The sequence below is a fragment of the Hylobates moloch genome, unplaced genomic scaffold, assembly GCF_009828535.3.
Source record: "Hylobates moloch isolate HMO894 unplaced genomic scaffold, HMol_V3 SCAFFOLD_5, whole genome shotgun sequence".
Lineage (NCBI taxonomy): Eukaryota > Metazoa > Chordata > Mammalia > Primates > Hylobatidae > Hylobates > Hylobates moloch.
In genome coordinates, this window is record NW_026652280.1 from 121,626,786 (window position 1) to 121,652,634 (window position 25,849).

At 35.1% G+C, this 25,849-nt stretch overlaps 1 protein-coding gene across 1 annotated transcript; it reads right to left on the reverse strand.

The window, feature by feature from the left end:
- Positions 1–205: 205 nt before the first annotated feature.
- On the reverse strand, positions 206–13,285 carry LOC116469692 (septin-2). The gene is given in 3 exon segments (XM_032155214.3): positions 206–1,226; positions 12,520–12,684; positions 13,016–13,285. Coding segments are annotated over 3 exon segments (1,035 nt in total). The 3' UTR covers positions 206–626.
- Positions 13,286–25,849: the final 12,564 nt, after the last annotated feature.

Genomic DNA, 25,849 nt, shown 5'->3' on the forward strand with positions numbered 1-25,849 from the left:
CATTAGGAAATTCTATTATGTTTTATTTGGTTAACAGACACAATCACAGATGAATCAACGGTATAGAATTATAGCAGCAAAACTGGCTTTAGGTGTTGTGTACAAACATAAAAGCAAGGAAGCAAAGAGTCTTCCAAGTGGTGTGATGTGGTAAGCAGATGGCCTTGCACCACGTCAGTGCATCTTTCTACATCACTAGGCACACGCCTCTACCACTCAGGAACATTATGGCTAAACCTGAATGTTCTAGATATAAATCAGGAGTGCTCATCAATGGTTAGTCAGTTGTGAAGTCAGTTAAATCAAAGAAATTCAGTATTAAGTATACATGCCGATTCTTGGAAATCAATTCTAACATTAGTGGTTAGGGAGAAAGAAAAGGAAAACATTCACCTCACAAAATACAGAGCATAATAGAGCAATGAAATACATATGTTAAAAGAACTTCATACAGAAAACACATCAAAAGTCTTTTAAAAATTAAATTCTCAGGCACAGGTACTGTTAAAATGTGGATGGCACCCTCCCAAGGATTGAAAACACACAGCTGGATCATGCATCTGGAATGTTTTCTTTTTTATCCAGGAAAAGTGTTTTCTCTGACTTTTTGATATGTGCACATCACCTTACACGTGGTGCCCAAGAGCCCCGCCATCACCATCCCCGCCCTGCATCTGCATCTGCATCTGTGCCTGCATCCTTGCGATCATCTCTTGCATAGGGTGGAGCTCAGCTTCTTTTTCCAGCAAGATCTGGTCTTTATTCATTTCCTCATTCTCCAATTTCCTGCCGCCTCTCTTGAGTCTCTTAGAATGGCAGTTTTCATAATGAAGGTCCTGGGTCACCTCCTGGAGATCCTGCATGTGGGTGATGAGCATGGTTCTCAGCTTCAGAAAGTCATTGTGCTCTGGGTTCTCCACCTCCACAACACCCCAGGCTTAGAGGTGGCCTCTGACTTTCTTTCCTTTGGCTTCAATCAACTGATTGGATCCAACCACAGAGAATGAGATGCTAGCCTTGAGAAGTCTAGTCTGCTCTTTAAAATCTGCAACTTTATCTGATTCTGCATCAGGTAAGTGATAGATTTTGATGTTACATTCTTCAATTTCATCCAGAATCCTTTTCTCCAGCCGCTCCCGTTCCTTCAGGGTGAGAGTATCAGCTTTTGCAATGACAGGCACAATAGTCATGAGCTCCAGTTTTCGCATTGCAAATAAGACTCTTACCTACAAAATGAGATTCAGTAAACTATTTTTACTCAACCAAATTAAAAAATTTTTAAGGAAAATTAACAGTTGGTCTATTCAGAATCCAATCTTTTTATATTTTATACTGCACTTTAGTGTATTTTCTGTAACTGTAGGTATAGAAGATCTACCTCCCCTGTGGAAATTGAGGTCTGTTGGTGGGCGTGCCCCTGAAGCCCAGCTTGCTTTGAAAAGTGTTCCCACCCTAAGGCCTTGGTGCCCTGAACCTCTGATGCCTACCGGGTTCTCCTGATTTGGGTTTCCTTTAAATACTCTCTTTTTGAGTGATTTTCTGATGGGAGGAAAGTAGCAGTAATCATTTTTTTTGTGTGCAGGCTGTCTCATTTATTTTTAGCCATTGTCATTTCATTCATTTTGTGTAATATAAACTGTGTGTCATGTCAAAGTGAAAGATATTTCAAATCTGTAGCATAGGCTAGTGGGCAGGTGTGCACAGTCGAAGGCATACTTGGTCTGTTTTCTGTGCACTGTAGCCTTAGTGTCACTTTTCTTCTTGTGTCTCCCTGTGGTACACTCCAGCGGTTGCCTTTTTTAACATTTCTGCGGAAGTTGGGAAATTCAACCCCAGAAAGTGACAGATGAAAGGAGACAATGGTTTTGTAGGGAGATGGAGAAAATGCTTAATCTGAGGATGAGACAGGGTTTTTTGGCTTTTGTGGGGGCTAGAAATACATAAAATGAGGCAGTTAAATAATAATAGTTATGAAGGTGTGCTACAGAAAATAATCTGGTGTTCTTGCCTAATTTGCCCTTCATTGTTGCTTAATTGTGAATAGCCAAAAGCTATATGTTATGGCTTATTGTGTGAAGGTAACTAAGAAAAAGTGTTCCATGACTTCAGAGTACTTCCATGCAGAGTCCATTATTTGAGTTTGACATTTAATAACTTTGCTGGAAAATCTGTAAAAAAGAGAAACAAGTTTGCTAGTGACTAAGCCCCACATACATGAGTGAAAGTACTTCAGGTGTGCTGCCTCCTGGTAACAGCTATGCAGGGAGGGAGGACCCACACTGCTACACTTATGATCCCCTTTGGTTTTACTACCCAAATCTAAATAGATACTTTTGATAATAGATAACTGCTCTTTTACTAAGAGATAGTCTCTACCTATAGAAATGTATTTTGAAAACACTTATTTTACACAGCAATTTTGTATCCATTTAAACTAACCTTTTATCAATAAAGCACTATTGTTTAGATATTTTAAAAAATGAAAGAGCAATCCCATTACTGGGTATATACCCAGAGGAGTATAAATCATTCCACCATAAAGATACATGCATGCAAATGTTTACTGAAGCACTATTCACAATAGCAAAGACATGGAATCAACCAAAGTGCCCATCAGTGACAGAGTCGATAAAGAAAATGTGGTATATATACACCATGGAATATTATGCAGCCATAAAAGGTATGATATTATGTCTTTTGTGGGAACACAGATGGAGCTGGAGGCCATTAGTGGGCAAACTACGCAGGAACAGAAGATCAAATGTTGCATGTTCTCACTTATAAGTGGAAGCTAAATGATGAGAACTTATGAACACAAAGGAGGATACATCAGACACTGAGGTCTGCTTGAGGGTTGTAGGAGGGAGAGGAACAGAAAAGATAACTATTGAGTACTGGTCTTAATTTCGGATGATGAAATAGCCCAGGTATTCCTGGGCAATGAAGTAATCTGTACCACAAACACCCGTGACATGAGTTTACCTATGGAACAAATTTTCACATATATCCACAAACCCGAAATAAAAGTTTAAAAAATTATCAAAATATCTATCATGACTTCCAAAGTCTTGCTTAACTATAACAAATTTTTTTTCAAATCCCTATTTTTCTAGGAAAAGATGAATGGAATACTTTTTATACTATTACAATATGGAATAAACCTGTGAAAATTAAACATTCTACCGTTTAGTAGCTCAGTACTTATATGGAATCCTGTACTTGTTTTTAGCATGAATATTAAATGCTATTTTAATTTTCTTTACTTCTCCAAAAGCTACTGTCTTTTATGTGTCTCATTTTTACAGAGATTCTCATCTCTACTCCAAACTTTATAAACCCAAAAGCCTTTTAAATATTTTATAAGGTTGTTTTATTCTGCTTTCTTTAATGCCAATTCATATTTCCTTTCCCCTTTTGGAGTAGTTTGGCTCTCATCTTCATGAAGCTGTAGCTCAGCCTCTGACACCCTCACTCCGAAACATGACAGAAGTCTACTATGAACAGATGCAATTTGTTAAATAAGGAAGTAAGAAAGAAGTCCAATGTTATTAACTAATTTTATCCAGAAACAGATATTTTTAAAGAAATGTTTTCAGAAAGAAAATGTGCCAGTTGATATTCTTAGATAGTATATCATACTCATCTTTTATTTTATATAAATGCAGAGAATTCCACTTCTGGACAAGATGGACTTGTACTGGATTTATCTTACTATGTGAAACAACTGAAATTGTACAAAATCTATAGAAAAAAATGAGTTACAAGATACTATATGTCAGGTAACAGACAGCAGTGTCTACTGGTGGAAGAGTTTCTTGACTTGGATACAAGGAGAGAGAGTCAAGGCTGAGCCTGGCAGATCACCTGAATTGAGCTGCAGACAGACTGATAAAACCAAGAAGCAAGGATTCTCAAGGGAGAGTATCTCAGAGAAGAGTGGTAGACAAAGATAGAAATCTGGAGATCTGCATAAGATCTCCTTCAGGTACTCAACTGACTATTGATTCTTGCATGAATGTACAGACACTATCTAACACATGGAAATAAATAGTCAAAAGGATTAGAACTAAAAATGCTTTGTGTTCATACAGGTCAGAAATAGTGTACGTTTCCACTAGTCAGAATGGAAAGTATCAAGATTCATGGGGCATGGGGTGAAGAACACAAAGACTCTTACCTTAGTAGTGGCAGATAATTAGGACTAGTCTAAACTCTGCTCCAGACGTGAAGAAAAAAATATCTTAAAGTCAATGCACAAAGGATCCAACTATTTCCATGTGAATTAATTGCATCTCTGAACAAAACTTCACGTTTAAGGAATATAAAATTGTCCAACACCAAACAAAGTAAAACCCATAGTATCTAACATCCAGTCAAAATTTATTAGGCATGCAAAAAGTTGAAAACACCAACGTGTCATGAAGAAATAAATCAAAATCAAACCAGAACTGAAATAGATATCTTAAAATCAGATAAGGAAATCAAAATAGCTATTATAAATATTTCATAACTTTTTAAACACATGGAATATTTATAATAACCATTTTGATTTTAGTTATAAATATAATACTATTTATAATTATATAAGTGTAATCATATAAATTATAATTGGGATCTATGTATACACATACATATAAACACACACATATGTATATATCTTCCAAATTAATCTTATAAAGATGAAAACTTCAATGTGTGATGAGAGTACTCCACTAGATAAAATAAACAACTGATTAAATATTGAGTAAGAATTAGTGAATTTAAAAATGTATCAAAATATCTCAAAATACGAAATACTTAAGGATAAATCTGGTATATCATCTCAATATACTTGGACAAATGATTTGACTAAATCCAACACCTATGCCTGTTCAAAATTCTCTATAAGGTAGGAGTGCAAGAGAATGTCCTAAGTAAGATAGAGGCCATCTATGTGATGAAAAAGTGAATGTTATTAACCTAAGATCAGACAAGGATATATATTCTTATCACTTCTAGTCATCTATTCATACATGTATGTATTATTCATATATAAGCATTATATGTAATGTGTGTGTATATATATATTCTATACATAATGTATATATATATATAATGTATAGAATATATATATATTCTACTGGTACATGTGATGTAAACTGCGGTAAAATTTAAGCCTGTTATAATCAGTCATTCTTTAATTTTGTAACTCAATAAATTATGGTGATTATGATTCCTACTATTCAAATAATTATAATGATAGCTAGATTTAGAAAGGAGTGAGTGTCAAAAATATTTCCAGATATAATGTTGAAATATTATGGTATCTGCAGTCAAAACATTCAGGCAAATTGATAGCAAAAATGAAAGAGATGTTCAAGAGTGACTTTTTCTGCAAATATATTAAAATCTATGTCATAAATGTCAATGATTGAAAGTTTAAATTATACAAAATCTTACTTTAAAATCTCTCTTTTTTACTATAAAAAATCTTTTTTCCAAATGTTAGATAGTGTCTGTACATTCATGTAAGAATCAATAGTCAGTTGAGTACCTGAAGGAGATTTTATGAAGATCTCCAGATTTCTACCTTTTTCCACCACTCTTCTCTGAGATACTCTCCTTTGAGAATCCTTGCCTCTTGGTTTTATCAGTCTCTCTTGCAGCTCAATTCATCTATTTCACTTGGTGCATTGTTCATACAAAATATTATTTACAAGGTACTAAACATGATGCAGAGAAATTAAAAGAAACCAACATGTGGTGGTATGTGGGTGGCTTTAGGACTCCTGTTTCAACACTCAAAGACAATTTCTGGAGTTCCAAAATTTCCTGGCAATATATCCCCTTCCTATCTTACATAAGTTCTGTTGGGTTCAATATAATTTTGTGATTTGTCCACAGATATTATGTAGCATAAATAATGAAAAAATAAACATATAATCGATCATATAACTTTTAATTATGAAAAGTTTTTAAAAATTCAATAAGCTTAAAGATGCATGATTTATTTATAATTGTACAGACAGACCCTATTCTTAGGCAATAAAAATAGAAAACTTCAGTTAGCAAATACCTTTAAACTACTTAATGAACTTCTTTCAAAAGTTTCTGTAACCTATAAGTTGACTTGCTGGAATATTTGGCTGAATAGGTAATAGTAAATTCATGTGAAAGTATTACTTAATTTGGAGAATAGATTTTTTTGTATCAAAATAAATATAAAATATGTATTGTTTTATTTTGATAACTCATGTTCAAACACCTTGTAACTGGAGAGAAGTCTAATCAATAAATATGTTGTAATGATTCATTGGAAGCACAAGACAATCTGAAGAACTAATGGAATGTTGGGAAAATGACAGCTAAAAAAACAAATTGGAGCTGTCAGCATGGTGGTGATAATGCAACTGCAAGCTAACATGGAAAAGGTCAGGTAAGGGTTACAAATAAGGGCAGAGAGTAAGTCCTATTCAGATTTAGATACAATAAAGTGTCACTTAGCAGAGTTGGAAGCATGCTTTGATGTGAGGTTACACAGCGTACAGAAAGAACAAGTAAAAAAAATTGCCTGGTCATGGGTGGAAAAAATAAGAGTCCTTCTTGTTAACTAAAGCCGTTCTCTGGATCATCTCTAGATCTGATCGTCACAATGGAAGAAAAATAAAATATAGCTTTAAGTAGTCAGAGTTTCACACAATGAGAAGCATAATAGATCATATAGCCGTAAGTACAATTACTTAGTAATGCCACGAGCTTCAGGTATTGGTACTTATACTGGAAGTAGAGCCAGGTTTTATTTTAATTTTGGGGTGGTGGTTGGTCTTATTAAGCCTAAAAGGTCAATATAATAAAAAGCCAGAATCAATTTTCATATTAATGAATCTAATATTTAAAACTTTATGATATGTTTAAAAGATTGTGTAGTTTCATTTTGTCAGTTATAACCTCTTACATAAATTTTCTCCTCTGTCTTAAACACTGAATTGATATTTGATTGTCTTTGTGATTAGATAGAAAGAAGAGGAATACGAAGACAAGGGTGAGAAAAATTGATTTACTTTGTCATCATGTAATATAATGATTATATTATAAAAATTAAAATATACATAATGTATTTTCTCAAGTCATTGGCTTGTTAATTTGTGCTGCTTTAAAAAATATAAAGTTTCAAATTTTAAAATCTTAAGAGAAGAAAGAGGCAAGGAAAGTCTTTGGTAATTGACATTAGTTTAAAAAGTGTAGTATAGTAGATCCTTTTAGAAAAAATTAAAGTGTCACTGGAGAAAATATATGTAAATAGGAAAAAATATATTGAAAAAGATGCTATGATACCTGGGGGTAACCGTGAAAGTAAAGAGGAAAGCTGCAAATAAAAACACAATTTATATGGTTATCTTTTTCCTATTGATTTCTAAACAACAAGCATTTGCTTAGGACTTGTTTCAGTTGTGTAACAACCATCCCATTTCTTGATGATTTAGAGTGATGACTTACTGTTTGTCAGCCTCATGTGGGTTTACTGGACTGTTCTGTTCCATGTGGACTTAGATGGGACTTTAGGGCAATTGTATCCAACCTTAGGCTTGACTGAGGGTTAAGCTACTGCTGTTGACCAGAGAGGCTGGATTCTCTGTCAGTGGCCTCTTCTTCTCGTTGCTGGAGAGTCCTGAGAGCATAAGGGCTGGGTTCCAAAAAGCAACCTTCAAGGAGGGACCATTTCAAGAGTAAGATAGTGATAACTGCCAGGCCAAGTAAAAGTCCCATTTGGAAAAGAAAACTTGCCAAGGGCCAGGATGCAGAAATGCATGGTCACCAAAGGTCTTCATATAGCATTTTGTATATAAACAATGACAGCCAGTGGTCATCTTTAAAAATGATTTAATTTTGGGCCCGGCACCGTGGCTCACGCTTGTAATCCCAGCACTTTGGGAGGCCGAGGCGGGCGGATCACGAGGTCAGGAGATCGAGACCACGGTGAAACCCCGTCTCTACTAAAAATACCAAAAATTAGCCGGGCATGGTGGCGGGCGCCTGTAGTCCCAGCTACTCGGAGAGGCTGAGGCAGGAGAATGGCATGAACCCGGGAGGCGGAGCTTGCAGTGAGCCGAGATTGCACCACTGCACTCCAGCCTGGGCGACAGAGCGAGACTCTGTCTCAAAAAAAAAAAAAAAAAAAAGATTTAGTTTTATAAATATAAATGTCCTGAGACTTGGTTTGATAAATATAAAAAGTGACCAATGCAAGGAATACCCATTTAAAAAACAAGGGAAAGAGGTTGGCAGAATAGCAGAATGATAGAGTCTGATTTCTACTTTATTCTAAGTTGATATATACAAATATTCTAGCAATTGACTGGCTTTTTGAGATTAGTGTGTAATCTCCCAAAGTATTTTAAATCACCAGTACCCAACATTTTGGGCACCAGGGACCGGTTTCATGAAAGATAATTTTTCATGGGATAGGGGAGGGAGGTGTTTCAGAATGAAACTGTTCCACCTCAAATCATCAGGCATTAGATTCTCATAAGGAACAGGCCATCCAATCTCTCACATGCACAGCTGACAATAGAGTTTGGGCTCCTATGAGGATTTAATGCTACCTCTGATCTGACAGGAGGCAGAGCTCACCTACCACTCACCTCCTGCTGTGTAGCCCGGTTCTTAACAGGTTACCAACCAATACTGATCTGCAGCCCAGGGAATGGGGACTCCTGCTTTAAATTATAAAACTTAATTACATGGTAAGTTTTAATGTATATGTTTAAAACTTTTGTTTTGGAATGTGTGTGTGTGCAGATATACTATACATTGATAATATGTTAAATGTAATCTGCTAATACTAAAAACTCACAACTGTATAGATGGATATCAAGACAATATACAGCACCATGAAAATTAAGCAGTGTATAAAACATATTTAAAACCAACTGAGAAGAGAAACATCAAATTTCTAGTCATGTCACTTACTAGGGGTATTAACCAGCATTTATGGTTGAGCACATGAGAAATCTGACTTACTTAAGCATTAAAAAAAGCATTTACCAATGCAGAAATGCAAAGAAACCTGCAGAAATGGGCATGGATGATAAAACAGGAGTAAGAGGTGGCAAAACATAACAGTCACAGCAAACATATTCCAGGACTCTCCAGTGGGGCCACAACACTTTTGGCCATAGAGATTGCAATGCTGTAACCACAGGCATTGGCTTTGGATGACAATTGTCAAGTTTGCTTGTCAGTGCTGCCACTGCCTCTCTAAGGACATGATACTGCCTCATTGCTACTCTATCTTCCTTGAAAATGACTGCAGTGTGGTCCATGCTTCTGGTTGTCACTGGCTCCCAATTCAGTCTGGTTTCCTGCTCCTAGCTACAAGTGGTAGTGGACCCTTTTTTTCCTACCAAGATTTTATAGGAAGGAAATAGGGCTTTGTGGCTTCTTCTTTTCCCATCCTTCCTGATGTCCCTCTTTCCTTGGACCAAACAAACAAAAACATATTTTGAAAAACTGAACTATTTTTCTTTTCTGAAAACACATTTTAGTAGTCTAAAATGGATTTAAAATTCTTTACTAAATCAATTACAATGCATAGATTTATTTTATAAATTATCGATTAATATAATGAATAGATCAATGGAAAGATCACATTAGCTGAACATTCCTGTGTGTTTTTTATTGTAACATTGAGGTTCTGTCTCAAACCTACAAAAGCAAGAAGTAACATGCAATTCAGAAACAAGGAAAATATAGTAAAATAGAAATACGCTATTATATTCCACAGAGTGGAAAACTTAATAATGAACAAATAGAATTCCCTTAAAATCCCAGTTATTAAGAAGTTTATTCTTAACTGAGTGCAGTGGCTCACACCTATCAACTCAGTTAATTAGGATGCTTAGGCAGGAAAATTGCTTGATTCCAGGAGTTTGAAACCAGCCTGGACAACAAAGGGAGGCCCCATCTCCAAAAATATGCAAAATAAAATCATTTCGTGGATGTTGTGGTGCACACCTGTAGTCGTAGCAACTCAGGAGGCTGAGGTGGGAGGATTGCTTGAGCACAGGAATTGGATCAATCACATCCCAAACCTCAGCATCACACAATATACCTATGTAACAAACCAGCACATGTACACAATGAATATAACACAAGGAAAAAAGTGAAACAATTGTTCACAATTTGAATAAAAGAACTTTTCCTTTATACTGTTTTTTCACTCAAGCAAATTTAAATGAAATGGCAAAATGCAATAAATTATTACTCTTGTAAGTGAGCTTCAAGGTAGTTAAATATGAAATAATGAAATAACACATCATAAAATATCTAAAAATAAAAGGCACAAAAATGTATAACCTGAATTTTATCATAAGGAATAATTAAATAAAAACAGAGGGACATTGTACAAAATAACTGGCCAGTATCAACATCATGAAAGACTAAAAGGACTGCGGAATATTCCAGAATAAATGAAGCTAAGAAGATATAACAATTAAATGAATTCAGACACAGAAAAAAAGACAGTAGAAAGAGAAAATGACAAAATGAGCATACCATGTGTGGATTAATCACTTTACAGCTTCACATCACTTCTAACTTCCCAGTTTTGAAAATTGTATTCTTGCTATGTAAGATGTTAACATACGGGGGAGCTGAGCATATGGCATGTGAGAATTCTTTGTCCTGATTTTGCAACATTTTATAATTGCAAATTAAAATTAAAACTGTTTAAAAATTAAGTTAAATAAGTCAAATTTTATAAATTAAATAAATGAACAAGCAGAATAAATATAATTGAAATCATGCACCTCTATAGACTGTTTTTTTCTAACTGGGTTAACTATATCTGGAACTAGACTTTACTTAAGATAAACATTTTGTGTATTGATACAAACCTTATTTTTGGTGTCTCAAATATTCACAGAATTCCAAAACAAGTAGATGCATTTAATGGGTGTTCTGTACACAGACAGTTTAAAGTATATTCAACACGAAATTGAGATAAATAAAGATTTTTAATTTATACTTTTATTTTCAACAGGTTTCTTAATGACATAAAGTAATGAATAATAGGCCGGGTGCAGTGGCTCACTCCTGTAATCCCAGCACTTTGGGAGGCCGAGGCGGGCGATCACGAGGTCAGGAGATTGAGACCATCCTGGCTAACACGGTGAAACCCCGTCTCTACTAAAAATACAAAAAATTAGCTGGGCTTGGTGGTGGGCGCCTGTAGTCCCAGCTACTCGGGAGGCTGAGGCAGGAAAATGGTGTGAACCCGGGAAGAGGAGCTTGCAGTGAGCCGAGATCGCGCCACTGCACTCCAGCCTGGGTGACAGAGCCAGACTCCATCTCAAAAAAAAATAAAAAATAATGAATAACAAATCATGAGCCTTTTTAAAAGGCTAATAAACAAAACACACATATTTTATTTATATTCTTCATTACCCGTAAAACAAATTGTAAACTCTGAGGTTAAATGGTGCAAACCTGTGGATGACATGAGGTTTTGGAGGCCTGAACGAAAGCAACTTTTCTTAAGATGCACACAATGGACCAATAAGAGGAAAATTTAGGGTGCAATATTTCAGAAAACCATGTTTTCCCTAGAATAAAAGAAATAAAATAGTGAGTTTGTTCTTCGCCCCCAATCTATTTAAAGCAATTTGTCCCATCCCACTGCTGATATTTTCATTTAAAATTTGTGACTTTTTGTTATTTTTGTTTGTTAAAATTTAGGGTGTTAAAAAAATCTATATCTAGTTCACAACTTAGTCAATGTAAATTTAATCTTCACATGAGGATTGTCTTGCTTCTTGAAGGTTCTTCCCTCTCCCTCCTTTACCTTGGATTGACATCCATGTCTGAGCAAAATTGAGACATTACTGATGGCAGAGGGGGCCCGTCTGGACAGGCCACTGCCATGAGGCCAGATGCAGTGGGTGAGGCGTGGCTGGGGCTGGAGCCCGGTCCTGGAAACAGGCGGGAGCCCCACCTGCTTCTGAGTTTGAGGGGCAGGATTGCCACCCTCTTGGGCACAACTGCAGCTGTCTATTGGCGGCTGCAGACCTGGGCAATTCTGCCTCACGGGGACCTGTGAAGCTGACCTCTCCCTGTAGGATCAGAAGTGCCTGATTCCACTACCTGGCCTCTCCCAGCTCTCAACACCCCTCCGATTTCGGAACAAAGTTGAGACTAAGCCCAGGTGCTGTCACAACCCAGCCGGCTGTGTGTGCACTTGGGAAAGTGCTAACACACCATCCCCCTGCCTCACTGGCCCTCCCCAGACATTGATTAGTTGTCGAAGAGCATGGGAGGGCCGTGGGGGCACTGAGGGCAGCTCCACGTGGGCCTGCAGGTGCCCCTTGGCACCAATAGCCAGGGAGCTGTGGGCATTGTGGACGGCAGTTTGATGGTGGCAAGATGCAGATAGGCTCCTGGGTGGAAAGGGGCGGGTCCAGGTGAAGCTCCACCTTCAAGCCAGGGATGACCTGAATCCTGGGGACGAGGCTACCAGTTCTAGGGACCAGAGTGAGAACTTACCGTGTTTTGTCTGGTCCCACCATGGCCGCCCATGGACCAATCAGCATGTACTTTTTCCCCTCTGAAGCCCATAATAGCCCCAATCTCCACTAGACTTAGGTAGACAATTGTACGACCTGCCTGTGGATAGGAGCTTCCCACTTCAGATCTCCTCTTTGCTGAGGGCTGCATAGATAATGGGATAACCTGTCTGAGAATAGGAGCTATGAACTCCAGGTCTTCTTTCTGCTGAGGGCTGCACAGATGTGGGGATAACCTGCCTGCAGATAGTAGCTACACACCTTGGTTCTCTTGAGAACCTTTGAATAGGAGCTACCCACTTTGGGTCTCCTGAGAACTGTTCTGCCTCTCAATGAAGCTCCTCTTCACCTTGCTTGCCCTCCAGTTGTCTGCTTACCTCATTCTTCCTGGACATGGGAGAAGAGCTCAAGACCCAGTGAACAGCAGGACTAAAAGAGCTATAACACTAACAGGGCTGAAACACACCCCACCATACACACTTGCCACATTGTGGGTGACAAGGAGAGAAGAGCTGTTGCTCTTTGGGGAGCTCAGATCTAGGGGTTCCCCAAGCCAGGCCTGTGACATCCTCTTCGGGGTTCTGCAGTTCCTGGCATCTCCAAGCTTTTGGTGTCACCCCTTCCCCTTGTCCAGGTGCAGGTGCCCGCAGCCCATGTGCAATATACCTGGTGTAGCTGTAGCCTCGCATGGAGCTGGAACCTGTCACGGTGCCTGGAACTGCCTGCCCCAACTCAGCAGCCAGCATGCCTGGCTGTGACAGTGGCTGACCACCTCACTCACTCGCCCACACACCCTTTGCCACTCTGCACCTGGACTCGAGCAGAAGGTGCTGCCAGCCACAGAGGTTTCTCTCAGGCAAATCAACACTCTAAGGATCCTGTGACATTACAACATAAGGTAATGGTCAGTGTGTTTTGGTCCCTATTTTCTCTCTGCTGATTGCCATCATTGGCTTATCTTGTTGCATTCTGTTTTGTGAAAGACCTCCAAACGTTTCCTTAAAAAAACTGCACATAATCTGATATAGATTAAGTTTGGCAGAAACCCCTCTGGGTTGAGGATACCCCTGGGAGACTCAGCTACACCTTCTTTTTAAGACTATCAGGTGGAATCATGCTGTCATTCCTTCGATGGCTCTGTTGTTTTGTCTCATGTTAAGATATTCTCCGGCAAGCAGACAGACCCACTCTCATGTAACTTCTGTGCCTTCATTGTCCAGAGAAATTGTTACTATCCTGTTTCACATTATTTGAGGACATACATAAGAAAATTAGGGGAAAAGTGGTGACTGCAATCCTTCCTCTTCCACATGGCCACAACTTCTACCATTTCTCTTCCGTTACTGTGTCTCCTCTTTCCCTTCGTCTTATAGAGGAGTATTTCCCCTTCATTCAAAAAGACTGCCTATCACTGATTTCTACTCAGGAAAATAAAAGTAGCAGATCTTTCTTTTTCCTTAGATATAAAATCATTTAGTAGGAAATCCTCTCATTCCCTATCCAGCACTCTATCTTGGCTAAATAATGAAGCTTTTATGTGTCGTGAATTCCCACTTTACATTTCAAACTAATGTGTTCCAAAAAAAAGGATAATAATGTGGCCTGGTTCAATCAAGGTTTAGTGAAAGTAACTTCTGACTTTGAATAATAATCTACAATTTATTAGTGAGGTAAAATGACAGCATGAGTTCCCCTGCATATTGTTGAGAATTGTAGATTTATCAAAATATGATTTCCTATTACTGTAACTTCCTATCCTTCCCCCTATAGGTATTCTGATTGGATTCTCTTATCCTGTCTTCTTACACAATGACATGAAATAATCAAGGGATGTCCTACTTTTTGAGGTGTAGTACCCCACTCAGCTTGCATCAGCTCAGACTTAAATGTAACAATCTGGAAGTGTTATGGATATGGGGCAGGATTGCTAATGGTTAACCACCACTAGTAGTTTTATCTGGCAGGTGTTTGTTTTCACAGAAGCTGAGTTTTATTTAGTCTTGACTCATTGAGCCTGAAATGCTTAGAGACACTTCAGGGAATGTAGCTCCCTGCCATTCAAATGGCAGGGTTCTGTAAATGAGTTCCTTAGGTAGATGCCAGCACATGTTGCTTTAGATTGCATGATTACATTTTAAAATCTACCAAAAAATTATAGGACGGGGTTTTAAAATGAAAAGGAGTATTAGTGGCTGTGCTGAGGACCTTATAATTGATGGAAATTTATCATAAAGACATTTAGGATTCTTAACCCTTCCATATTTTTATTCTTCATGTTTCAATATTTTGTTAACATCACCACATCTGTATATATTAGGACATACTGGTTTATTCAGAATTAACAAAAACAATGCAATATCATAAAATAATTAATATTTTAACAGCTGATGGTAACAAATGTCACCTTCTTGAGAATATCTAAATCAATATGCAAGTTTTAGCATTGCCTACATTTAAAAAGAAAAAAATGCTAGATATATAATTAAAATGTACAGCAAACATAAATACTTATGAAATTTTATGCCATGGAATATAAAAATTCAATTAGAAACATGTCCTCAATGAAAATCAGAAAAAATCCCCTCAAACGTATGTATTTTAAAACATACATCATTTTGCCTCATTGAAATGGGAAGTGGAATAAGATGTTTACATAGATAAATAAGTAAAATTTTTTGAATCACATGTATTTCTTAAAACTATTTTAGTCAGCATTATTGTGGTATAATTGACATTTAGTAAACTGCATATGCTTAAATTGTACAATTTGACATTATGGCATAAATATACACCATGAAACTATTACCAAAATACAGATACTCAATGTGTGTGTGTTACTACATGTGTTTCCTCATGTCCTATGTAATTATTGTAATTATTCCTTCTCTGCCACAACTATCCCTGTCATGAAATGTCCAGGAAACCACAGATCTTTCTTTGGCTATGCAACAGTTTGCATTTCCTGGAATTTTATACAAATGAGATCGTAGGGTATGTACCTTTCTTTGGATTGTATCATTCAGCATAATTAGATTTCACACAAGCAACAGCAGCGTTTGAGTTCCTCTGTTCCAAAAATTAATATAAACTATCTTTTGATTTTTAGCCATTCAAGTAGTTGTACAGTAATATCACATTGCAGTTTTAATATGCATTTACCTAATGACTAATAATGTTGAGCCTTTTTTTCAGGTGCTTACTTGGCATCTGAATATCATCTTTGGTAAAATACATGTTTTTATCATTGAACAATTTGATTTTTTAATTGAATTATTTTCTTTTTATTGAGTGACTGTTTTTTATATACTCTACTTCCACTTATGTATATTATTAGATACTTGATTGACATTTTACTAAAACAGTTTAAACTTTTTTTTCTTATTTTAATGAGGTTCATTTTCGTAATGTGTTAATTTCCTAGTCTAATCCAAGGTCACAAAGGTTTCTACTATGTTCTTTCAAAAGTTTATAACTTTAGCTCTTATTAAGGTATGTGTTCCAGTTTGGGTTAATTTTTTATGTCGTGTGAAACATGTCTCAGTTTGTTTAATTTTAATTTTTACATATGCATTTCCAATGGTAAATTCTCTGCCTTTTAATTTGTGTATTTAGACAATTTACATTTAATGTGATCATTGATTTGATTAGGTAGAAATCTATCATCTTGCCATTTATTTTACATTTATCTTACTTTTTTTCTTCACTTCTTTTTTCCCTTAATTTTTGTGTTTTAGTGATTAATTCAATAAATTGTATGCTATTTTATCTTCTTTGCTGGTTTAGCAACTATAACCTTTTGTTTTATTTTAGTGGTTGCTTTTCTATTTATAGTATAGATTTCTTATCTTATTATTATCTACCTTTAGGTAATATTATAACACTTAGCCTGTAGTTTAATACTATAAGTAAAAAGGTTTCATTTCTCTCCATTAGACTTTTGTGGTAATATTGATATGCACTCTACACAATACATTGTTATTATTATTGTTTAAATAGTTGATTATATTTGAAAAATATTTAAATAGCAAGATAATATATTCATTTTATCTGGATATAATATATTTACCAAGGAAGCTATCATTTCTTATTCTGTCCTTGGAGTATATCCATATTCCCATCTTGAATCATTCTGCATTTTCTTAAAGGAATTCCTTTAACATCTTAAAGCTGGGTATGCTCATCACAGATTATTTCAACTTTTGAATGTCTGAAAGTCCTTATGCTGCCTTAATTTTTGAAAGATATTTTCTCAGTATAAAACTCTATGTTCACATAAAGTTTTTTCTTCCAATACTTTAAAGAAGTTATTTTCATACTTTAAAGAAGTTGTTCTATTCTCTTTTTACTTGCATGCTTTTAGTAAAAATTTTGTCATCATCCCTATCTTTGTTTCTCTATATTTTTTTCTTTGGATGTTTTTACTATCACCTGATTATAGGTTTTGAACGATTTATTATGATGTATATTCATTTAGTTTTCTTGATATTTATCTTGTGCTTGAAGTTTGAATTTCTAAAAGTCTCGAGTTTATAGTTATTATACAATTTGTAATATTTAGAGTTATATTATTTTAAAGATGTGCTGTTCTTTCTATAAAAACTAGACATTTTAGGATATTACCAAGTCTTAATTAAGAATTTGGTGGGTTTGGCGAGAAGCATACCATGGAATAGTTAAAGACTATATTTCCTGATTGACTTGAAGAAAGAAGGATGGTTGAAGGTAATCTTGAAGTGTACACTGTAATAAATTAGAAAAATAAACTAGCTTTGGTTATGCAAAATTTGAGATATTTTGTTAACAATAGAAACCATTTAAAAATGTATGTCAAAGCCATAATTAACTCAAGGCACTCAGAAAGAATTCTAGGACTTGATGGGAAGAAATTTTTAAGAGGAAAACCTGAAGTGCAGTCTGGAAAGGAGGATGAAAATGTGTGAAAGATTTTATGATATACTTAACTCTTTTGTTTTTTCACACACCTGATTCAATTCATCCAGAAATTATTTTGATCATGGCTTAAATATAGCCAGATTCTAACCACTTAACACCTCTAGGGGTACCATTCTGAGCCAAGTCACCCATTAACTTTTATTAGGAAATACTCTAACTCCATACATTATCTCTCTGCTTCTGCTCTTGCTTCAGTTAGTCTCTTCTAAGCATAGCAGCTACACAAATCATTTACAAATTCTAAGCCAAATATTACAATTTTCTTACCAACATCCAATTTATTTAGTGTAAAATCCGATATTCTTACACAGGCCTATTAGGCAGGCCATGTATCTAATTTTCCATTATCTCTTCGACATTATATTTCGCAGTTCTCATAGAATGTCTGCTCCTAGAATACCTGACTCCAGTATTTCCTCTGTCTAAAACATAGATCCCCAGTATCACTAATATAATTCTTATCCAAATGTTTTCTTTTCAATAGACTACTTACTAGCCTATTTAAAATTATTTTTATACTTTGATTTTCTATAAAATATGTAGCTTTCTATCATACTATATAATTTATAAATTTATTTACCAAGAAGAGGATTTTTGTTTTGTTTTCTTCACTGATATTTTTTATTTTTTACTTTAATTTTAATATTTTATTTTTGTGGTTACATAGTGGGTATATATATTTATAGGGAACATAAGATGTTTTGATACAGGCATGTAATGTGAAATAAGCACATCATGGAGAATGAGATATCTATCACCTCAAGCATTTATCTTTTGAATTACAAAGAATCTAATTACACTCTTTAGTAATTTTAAAATGTACAATGAAGTTATTACGGCCTATAGTAGGTCTTATTTATTCTTTGTATTCTTTTTTCTGTACCTATTAACTATCGACACCTCCTCCCCAGGCCCTTACTACCCTTCTCAGCCTGCGGTAACCATCCTTCTATGCTCTATATCCATGAGTTTCAATTGTTTTGATTTTTTAGATCCCACAAATAAGTGAGAAAAGTCAGTATTTGTCTTTCTGTGCTGTCTTATTTCACTCAACATAATGATCTCTGCTTCCATCCATGTTGTTGCAGATGACTGGATCTCATGCTTTTCTGTGGCTGAATAGTACTCCATTACGTATATGTACTATATTTTCTTTATCCATTTATCTGTTGATAGACACTTAGGTTGGTTTCAAATCTTAGCTATTGTAAACAGTGCTGCAACAAGTATAAGAGTGCAGATATCTCTTTGATATACTGATTTCCTTTCTTTGGGGTATATACTCAGTAGTGGGATTGCTAGATCCTAGGATAACTCAATTTTTAGTTTTTGGAGAAATCTCCAAAGTGTTCTCCATAGGGGTTGTACTGATTCATATTTCCATCAACAGTGTATAAGGGTTTCCTTTTTCTCTATATCCTCATCAGCGTTTGTTTTCGCCTGACTTTTGTATATAAGCCATTTTAACTGGGGTGGTATGTAATCACCCTGTAGTTTTGATTTGCATTTCTCTTATGTTCAGAGACGTTGAATACCTTTCCATATGCCTGTCTGTGATTTGTGTGTCTTCCTTTGAGAAATGTCTAATCAAATCTTTTGCCTGTTTTTTAATCAGAAGACTGAAACTGGACCTCTTCCTTACACCTTATACAAAAATAAACTCAAGATGGATTAAAGACTTAAATGTAAAACCCACATTATTAAATATTTTCTATAGAGTCATTTGAGCTCCTTATATATTCTGTTTATTAATTCTTTATCATATGGGTAGTTTGCAAATATTTTCTCCTATTTTCTGAGTGGTCTCTTCACTTTGTTGATTGTATCTTGTGCTGTGCAGAAGTTTTTTAACTTGATGTGATGTAATTTACCCATTTTTGTTTTGGATGCCTGTGCTGTGGGGTATTGCTCAAGCAATTGTTGCCCAGTTCAATGTCTTGGAGATTTTCCCCGATGTTTTCTTATAGTAGTTTCATAGTTTGGAGTCTTAGATTTAAGTCTTTAACCCATTTTTATTTGACTTTTATATATGGCAAGAGATAAGGGTCTAATTTCATTTTTCTGCATATGGATTTGCAGTTTTTCTAACACCATTTATTGAAGAAAAGACAATCCTTTCCCCAGTGTATGTTCTTGACACCTTTGTTGAAAATGAATTCCTTGTAGGTGTGTGGATTTATTTCTGGGTTCTCTATTCTGTTCCACTGGTCTATGTGTCTGTATTTATTCCAGTGATATGCTGTTTTGGTTACTATAACTCTGCGGTGTCATTTGAAGTTATGTAATGTGATATTTCTAAAGAAAAATTAAAAAGAATAATAAAAAGAGAGGCAATCAACAGTAATAGAGAACTATCAGAAAAAACTGAATCAAATAATTAGAAGTATTGTGAGATAATCAAATTAATATAATGTATAGAAAGTTCATATTTTATATTGCAATAAAAGTTAATACTTACATATGACTTTAATATTCAATACAAAATATATAAAATAATGTAACTAATGGAATGAAAAATAAAGACATGATTATATAAAAGATAAACTTAAAATCTGAAAATAAAAGCTAAATATTAACAAATAAGAGACTATGTACTAATAGTTTAAAAGTGCATACAAATAAAGAACACTAAAATAGTTAATTTTAGTAAAAATAAAGACTTAAAAACAACTACAATTAAATAAGTCAAAGTAAAAAGGAAATTATTTAAATTGAATAACTGTGGCATTAGGGTCAATAAGATTCAGTAAAAATTCAGAATTTTAAGTCTTCAAGCAATAGATTTAATTTTCTAAGCCTTGGATTCTTACATGTAAAATAGAATAATTTTCCACTTTTTAACTTAGAGATTGTTAGGAGTAAGATAATGCACTTCATGAATGTGACATGGATCTTAGCACATAGTAAATTGTCAACAAAGGATTGTTATTTTTATAGTAGAACAAGCTATTCTAAAAAATGAGCCCTGGAGAGTCAGAAGTGGATTGTAAATACCAATAATAATTTTGCATCAAGAAATTGTTGAAGGTATGTTAAAATGTTAAACCATGTAAGTTTTTGTGTAAGTTTATGCAAGTATAGGTGTATAAAATTTAAAACTGAAAATACAAATTAAATCTTAGTAATCAGAAATTAGACCTACTGAAACCCTAAAAGTGTATAAAATAAAACACATTAAATGGTACTTATATCTTATCCCCTATGCCAAAGGGAGCCACCTCATCAACTACCAAGAGGTGATCTAACAACACTCAGCTTTAGCACTCCTCCATAGCCCATTAATAGAAAGTATTATTTATGCCCCCAGTTACCTTCTCCCAATAGTTGTAGTCACCTTCCTCTTGAGTTCACTGTTGTGTCCTATTTCTTGAGTAGTCCTTTCTTGCTTTTAAATATCTCCATATATTTAGCCATTACAGTGCATTTCCTGGGAGGACTGTCATTGCATTCTAAAATCCTCTAGTATTTCATAGCACTGTCACTATCTGCAAGTCAGAATTGCCTAGGCAGCTGTAATGAATCAAAAAAAAAAAAAAAAGCAAACAAGCAAAACAAATGAAATAATCCACAGATTGCCAGACTACACCACAGGTCATTTAAGTCAGAAACTCAGTGAATTGGTTCCAGAAAATATGTTCTATATCTCCTCAGGTGATTTTCAGCCTACATTGAGAACAACAACTTTGCATCATGTATAAAACACTCTTGATGGGTATCTTATTTTAACTTTTGATTTTAGATAGGGTAATTATTTCTCTTTCCATTTGCTCTTTATTGTCAGAGTTTCTTTATCCAAATTTTGTACATAGTTTCTATTTTTTTAGAGTATGAAAGAAAATATTACACCGTTCAATTTAATCTTCAAAAAGTCCAGCAGAGCAGGTCTAATCTAATACACATGGTGTTTCTTTCTTTCTCAAATAGCAGAGTGTGACCCATCAAAAAATATCTCCAAAATAGTATTTTTTGTTTGTTTTTGCATTCCTATGCTTATACTTATATAACCTTTGATGCCTGATTTCACGTAGCAGTTTTACTCAAATCTCTCACCATCTGCATTTAATACATGAAAGAAAAAAGATTTCAGTGATCCAAATGGATGCTTTGAAAAATGTATTGGGAGGAGGGAAGGACCAATTTACAATGAGTATTTATGTGACTCAAAGGAAATACAGCAAAACAGTTATTTGCTGATCTACTCTACTATTATGAATGTATTTATTTGTGCATGTGTATGTATATGTGAACCTTTAAATTAAATGTGACACTACCTTTCTAGCCACAGTTCTAGAAAATCAGAAGCCATTACTTAATTAGATAGATCTCAACAATTTTTAGGAACTTCACATTTTCTGCAAGCATAACTTCTCAATGTCGAAAATATAGAGCGCCTCAGTTTTAAGTTGTGGTAAAATAATCTGGGCACCATTCTAGAATTTAACTTCTAAATTTGGCATTCTAATTTCACCTCATAGCCCTGCCTACAAACATGGTTTGAAATCCCCTGCCTTTGTATGGGGGTCCTTAGTCTTGACTTTATATTAAATCACTCGGGGTGCCTTAAAAAGAATACTATGACACTATTATGGATTAATTAAATAAGAAAATGGGAAATGGTGGAATCAGTGCATCATCATTTAGTGCTTTTTCCTTGACTTTTTGCTTTTTTTCTTTTTCAAAAAAGTATATTTACTTCTATTATTAAAATTTTCATCCAGGACAATATTATGTGAAATGGTTAAATTAGAGTAAACGTGGTAAGAATTCTAGGATATTCCTTTTTTTATAAGAGCAAATCACTCAAGTGCTTGCCCAAGTTTATTGGGAGGATCTACATGCTGGAAGAGACCACCTCAATATTTTCTTAATGGAGGGTATGGGAATGTGAATAAATTTCCATAATTACATTCCTGGTAACATGGATACAGAAAGCTGGAATCATCCTCTCTAGAAGATTGATGGGAAAAGTCGAAGCAATTATGAAGAAAAGGTCAGTAACACTAAGCAACTCTCAACAGAACTGCTAGAAAAGCCAACTTTATTTAATTCTCATAACTATTGAAAAAGTTGGCAGTGAGTATAGGATTACAATAGGTATGCAGTAGATTTCTTCAAAAGATTAAAGAATAACTGTTGTTGCTTTAACTGGGCTTCACAGACAAGTAATATTTAAAATACTTCAAGTTGACCTTTAAATGGAAGAACAAAGCTGAAATGCCAACCAACTAATCCATTCCATGTGTTCTATGTTCCTATTTATAAGAGGAAATCTTTAGAAACATTATTTCAAAGTCAATAAAGAAGCTATTTCAGAAACAAAATATTTAGAGTAATATTTACTGTGTATGTAATTTATTTAAACTTATACACTATTATTTCAATTTTACAACTTTATTGTGCAAATATTGCTTTCAATTGAACATTTAAATATTTCTGTTGAATCGTATGTTAGCATTTTAGGACAAGATTATGAGTAGCTTGTGAAACTTATTAAGTTCAGAACTGTGGTTCATAGGTCGACCTCACTGATGACAGCTTTACAAAGGACACTTTTCTATGAATATAATCTATATTTGCTATTATAAATATTGGGTCACAGACCAAAATAGGATGAATGTAAATTCCAGGGAAAACTTATTAATTACAAGGAAGTTATTTATTGGCTAGTAGCAACAGAATCTCTCTCTCTTTCTTCTATCTATCTATCTATCTATCTATCTATCTATCTATCTATCTATCATCTATCTATGTATCTATCTATTTATCTATCTACTCTCCTTCTCTATATTCTCCCAGCAGATAATGACTGAAATGTCATTTTATTCCAGAAATATAATTATTTTCCACATTGTAAAGCTTATTTAATTATAACATACATAACGAAAATGACAAAAATCCTAAAAGTGTATAGCTAAATACATATTTTTTAAAAAACTAAATAAGCCCATCTAAATGGCATCCAAATCAATGACACCACATAACTTTCAATGCAGAATTTCTGAATATGCCTTCTTTTAATTATCTCTTGTCTTCCATCCCATAATTCTCAGGAATATTCATTTTACTATCTTTTAAAAGGACAGGTAGGTTTGTCTGATTTTTGCATGTTATAGAAATTCATATAGAGCAAAAAAAGAGCCCACATAGCCAAAGCAATCCTAAGCAAAAAGAACAAAGCCAAAGGCATAATACTAGCTGATTTTAAACGATACTATAAGGCCATAGTAACCAAAACAGTATGACACTGGTAAAAAACAGATACATAGGTAAATCAAACAGAGTAGAGAACCGATAAAGTGATACACCTGCAACCAGTTGATCTTTGATAAAGCTGATGGTAACAAGCAATGGGTAAAGGACTCCCTATTCAACAAATTGAGCTGGGATAACTAGTTAGCCCTATGCAGAAGAAAAAAACTGGACCCCTTCCTTTCACCATAAACAAAAAGTAACTCAGAATGGATTTAAATGTAAGACCTCACATTACAAAAATACTAGAAGAAAATCTAGGAAATATCCTTCTTGATATCAGCTCTGGCAAAGAGTTTTTGGCTACATCCTCGAAAGTAATTGCAACAAAAACAAAAATTGACAAATTGACTGATTAAAGAGCTCCTGCACAGCAAAAGAAACTACCAACAGAGTAAACAATCTACAGAATGAGAGAAAATATTTGTAAGTCATGCATCTTATATGGTTTGGCTGTTTCCCTGTCCAAAATCTCATTTGGAATTATAATCCCCACAATTCTCACGTGTCACGGATGGGACCACAGATGAAGGTAATTCGATCATGAGGATCATTCCCCAGTGCCGTTCTCATGATAGTGAGTGAGTCACACAAGATCTGATGGTTTTCTAAGCGCCTGGCATTTCCCCTGTTTGCCCTTCTCCTTCTTGCTGACCTGTAAATAAGGTGCCTTTTTCCCCTTTGCCTTCTGCCATGATCATAAGTTCCCTAAGGCTTTCCTAGCTGTGCATAACTGTGAGTCAATTAAACCTCTTTCTTATATAGATTTCCCAATCTTGGGTATTTCCTTTTAGCAATGTGAGACAGAACTAATACAACATCTAACAAAGGTCTGATGTCCAGAATTATTTAACAATCCATTTCATTATAATTTAATAATTAATGAATTAAACAATTCAATAAGCAAAATACAATTCCAATGAAAATCAGCAAAGGACATGAACAGACACTTTTCAAAAGAAGACATATGGTTGGGCACGGTGGCTCACACCTGTAATCCAAAGGCTTTGGGAGTCCAAGGTGGGCAGATCACGAGGTCAAGAGATCAAGACCATCCTGGCCAACATGGTGAAACCCTGTCTCAGCTGGGCATGGTGGTGCATACCTGTAGTCCCAGCTACTCAGGAGGCAGAGGCAGGAGAATCTATTGAACCTGGGAGGTGGAGATTGCAGTGAGCTGAGATCATGCCACTACACTGCAGCCTGTCAACAGAGTGAGACTCCATCTCAAAAAAAAAAAAAAAAATACAAGTGCAACAAACAAGAAAAAAATTTTAGAATCATTAACCATCAAACAAATCCAAATCACAATGAGATATCATCTCACACCAATAAGAATGTCTGTTATTAAAAAGTCAAAAAATAACAGATGCTGGCAAGAGTATGGAGAAAAGAGAAAGCTTATACACTATTGGTTAGAATGTAAATTAGTTCAACCACTATGGAAAGCAGTTTGGAGATCTCTTAGTGAACTTAAAACAGAGCTACCTTTCAACTTGGAAATCCCATTCTTGGGCATATACCCAAATGAAAATTAATATTTCTCCTAAAAAGACACATGCACCTGTGTGTTCATTATAGTGCTATTCACAATAGGAAAGGCAACTTAGGTGCCCATCAATGGTGAATTGGATTGAAAAAATGTGGTTCCTGTAGGCCATGGAATAATACACAGCCATACAAAAAATGAAATCATGTCCTTTGTGGCAACATGGATGCAGCTGGAGACCATTGTACTAAGCAAATTAATGCAGGAACAGAAAACCAACTACTACCTGTTCTTACTTACATACACAAGTATGCGTGGACATAAAAATGAGAGCAATGGACTGCTAGAGGGGGAAGGGAATTAGGGAGGAATGGGCTGAAAAACTACCCATTGGGTACTATGCTCACTGCTTGGGTGATGAGATCAACCTTGTCCTAAACCTCAGCATCACACAATATATCCATGTAACAAACCTGCGCATGTATCCTTGAATCTGGAATAAATATTGAAATTATAAAAAACATAAGGTTGTATATCATAAGTATGTATTGCCAATTTTCAATTAAAACTAAATTTTAAAAAGGAAGAAAGAAAGAAATATTGTATCATATATGTTACT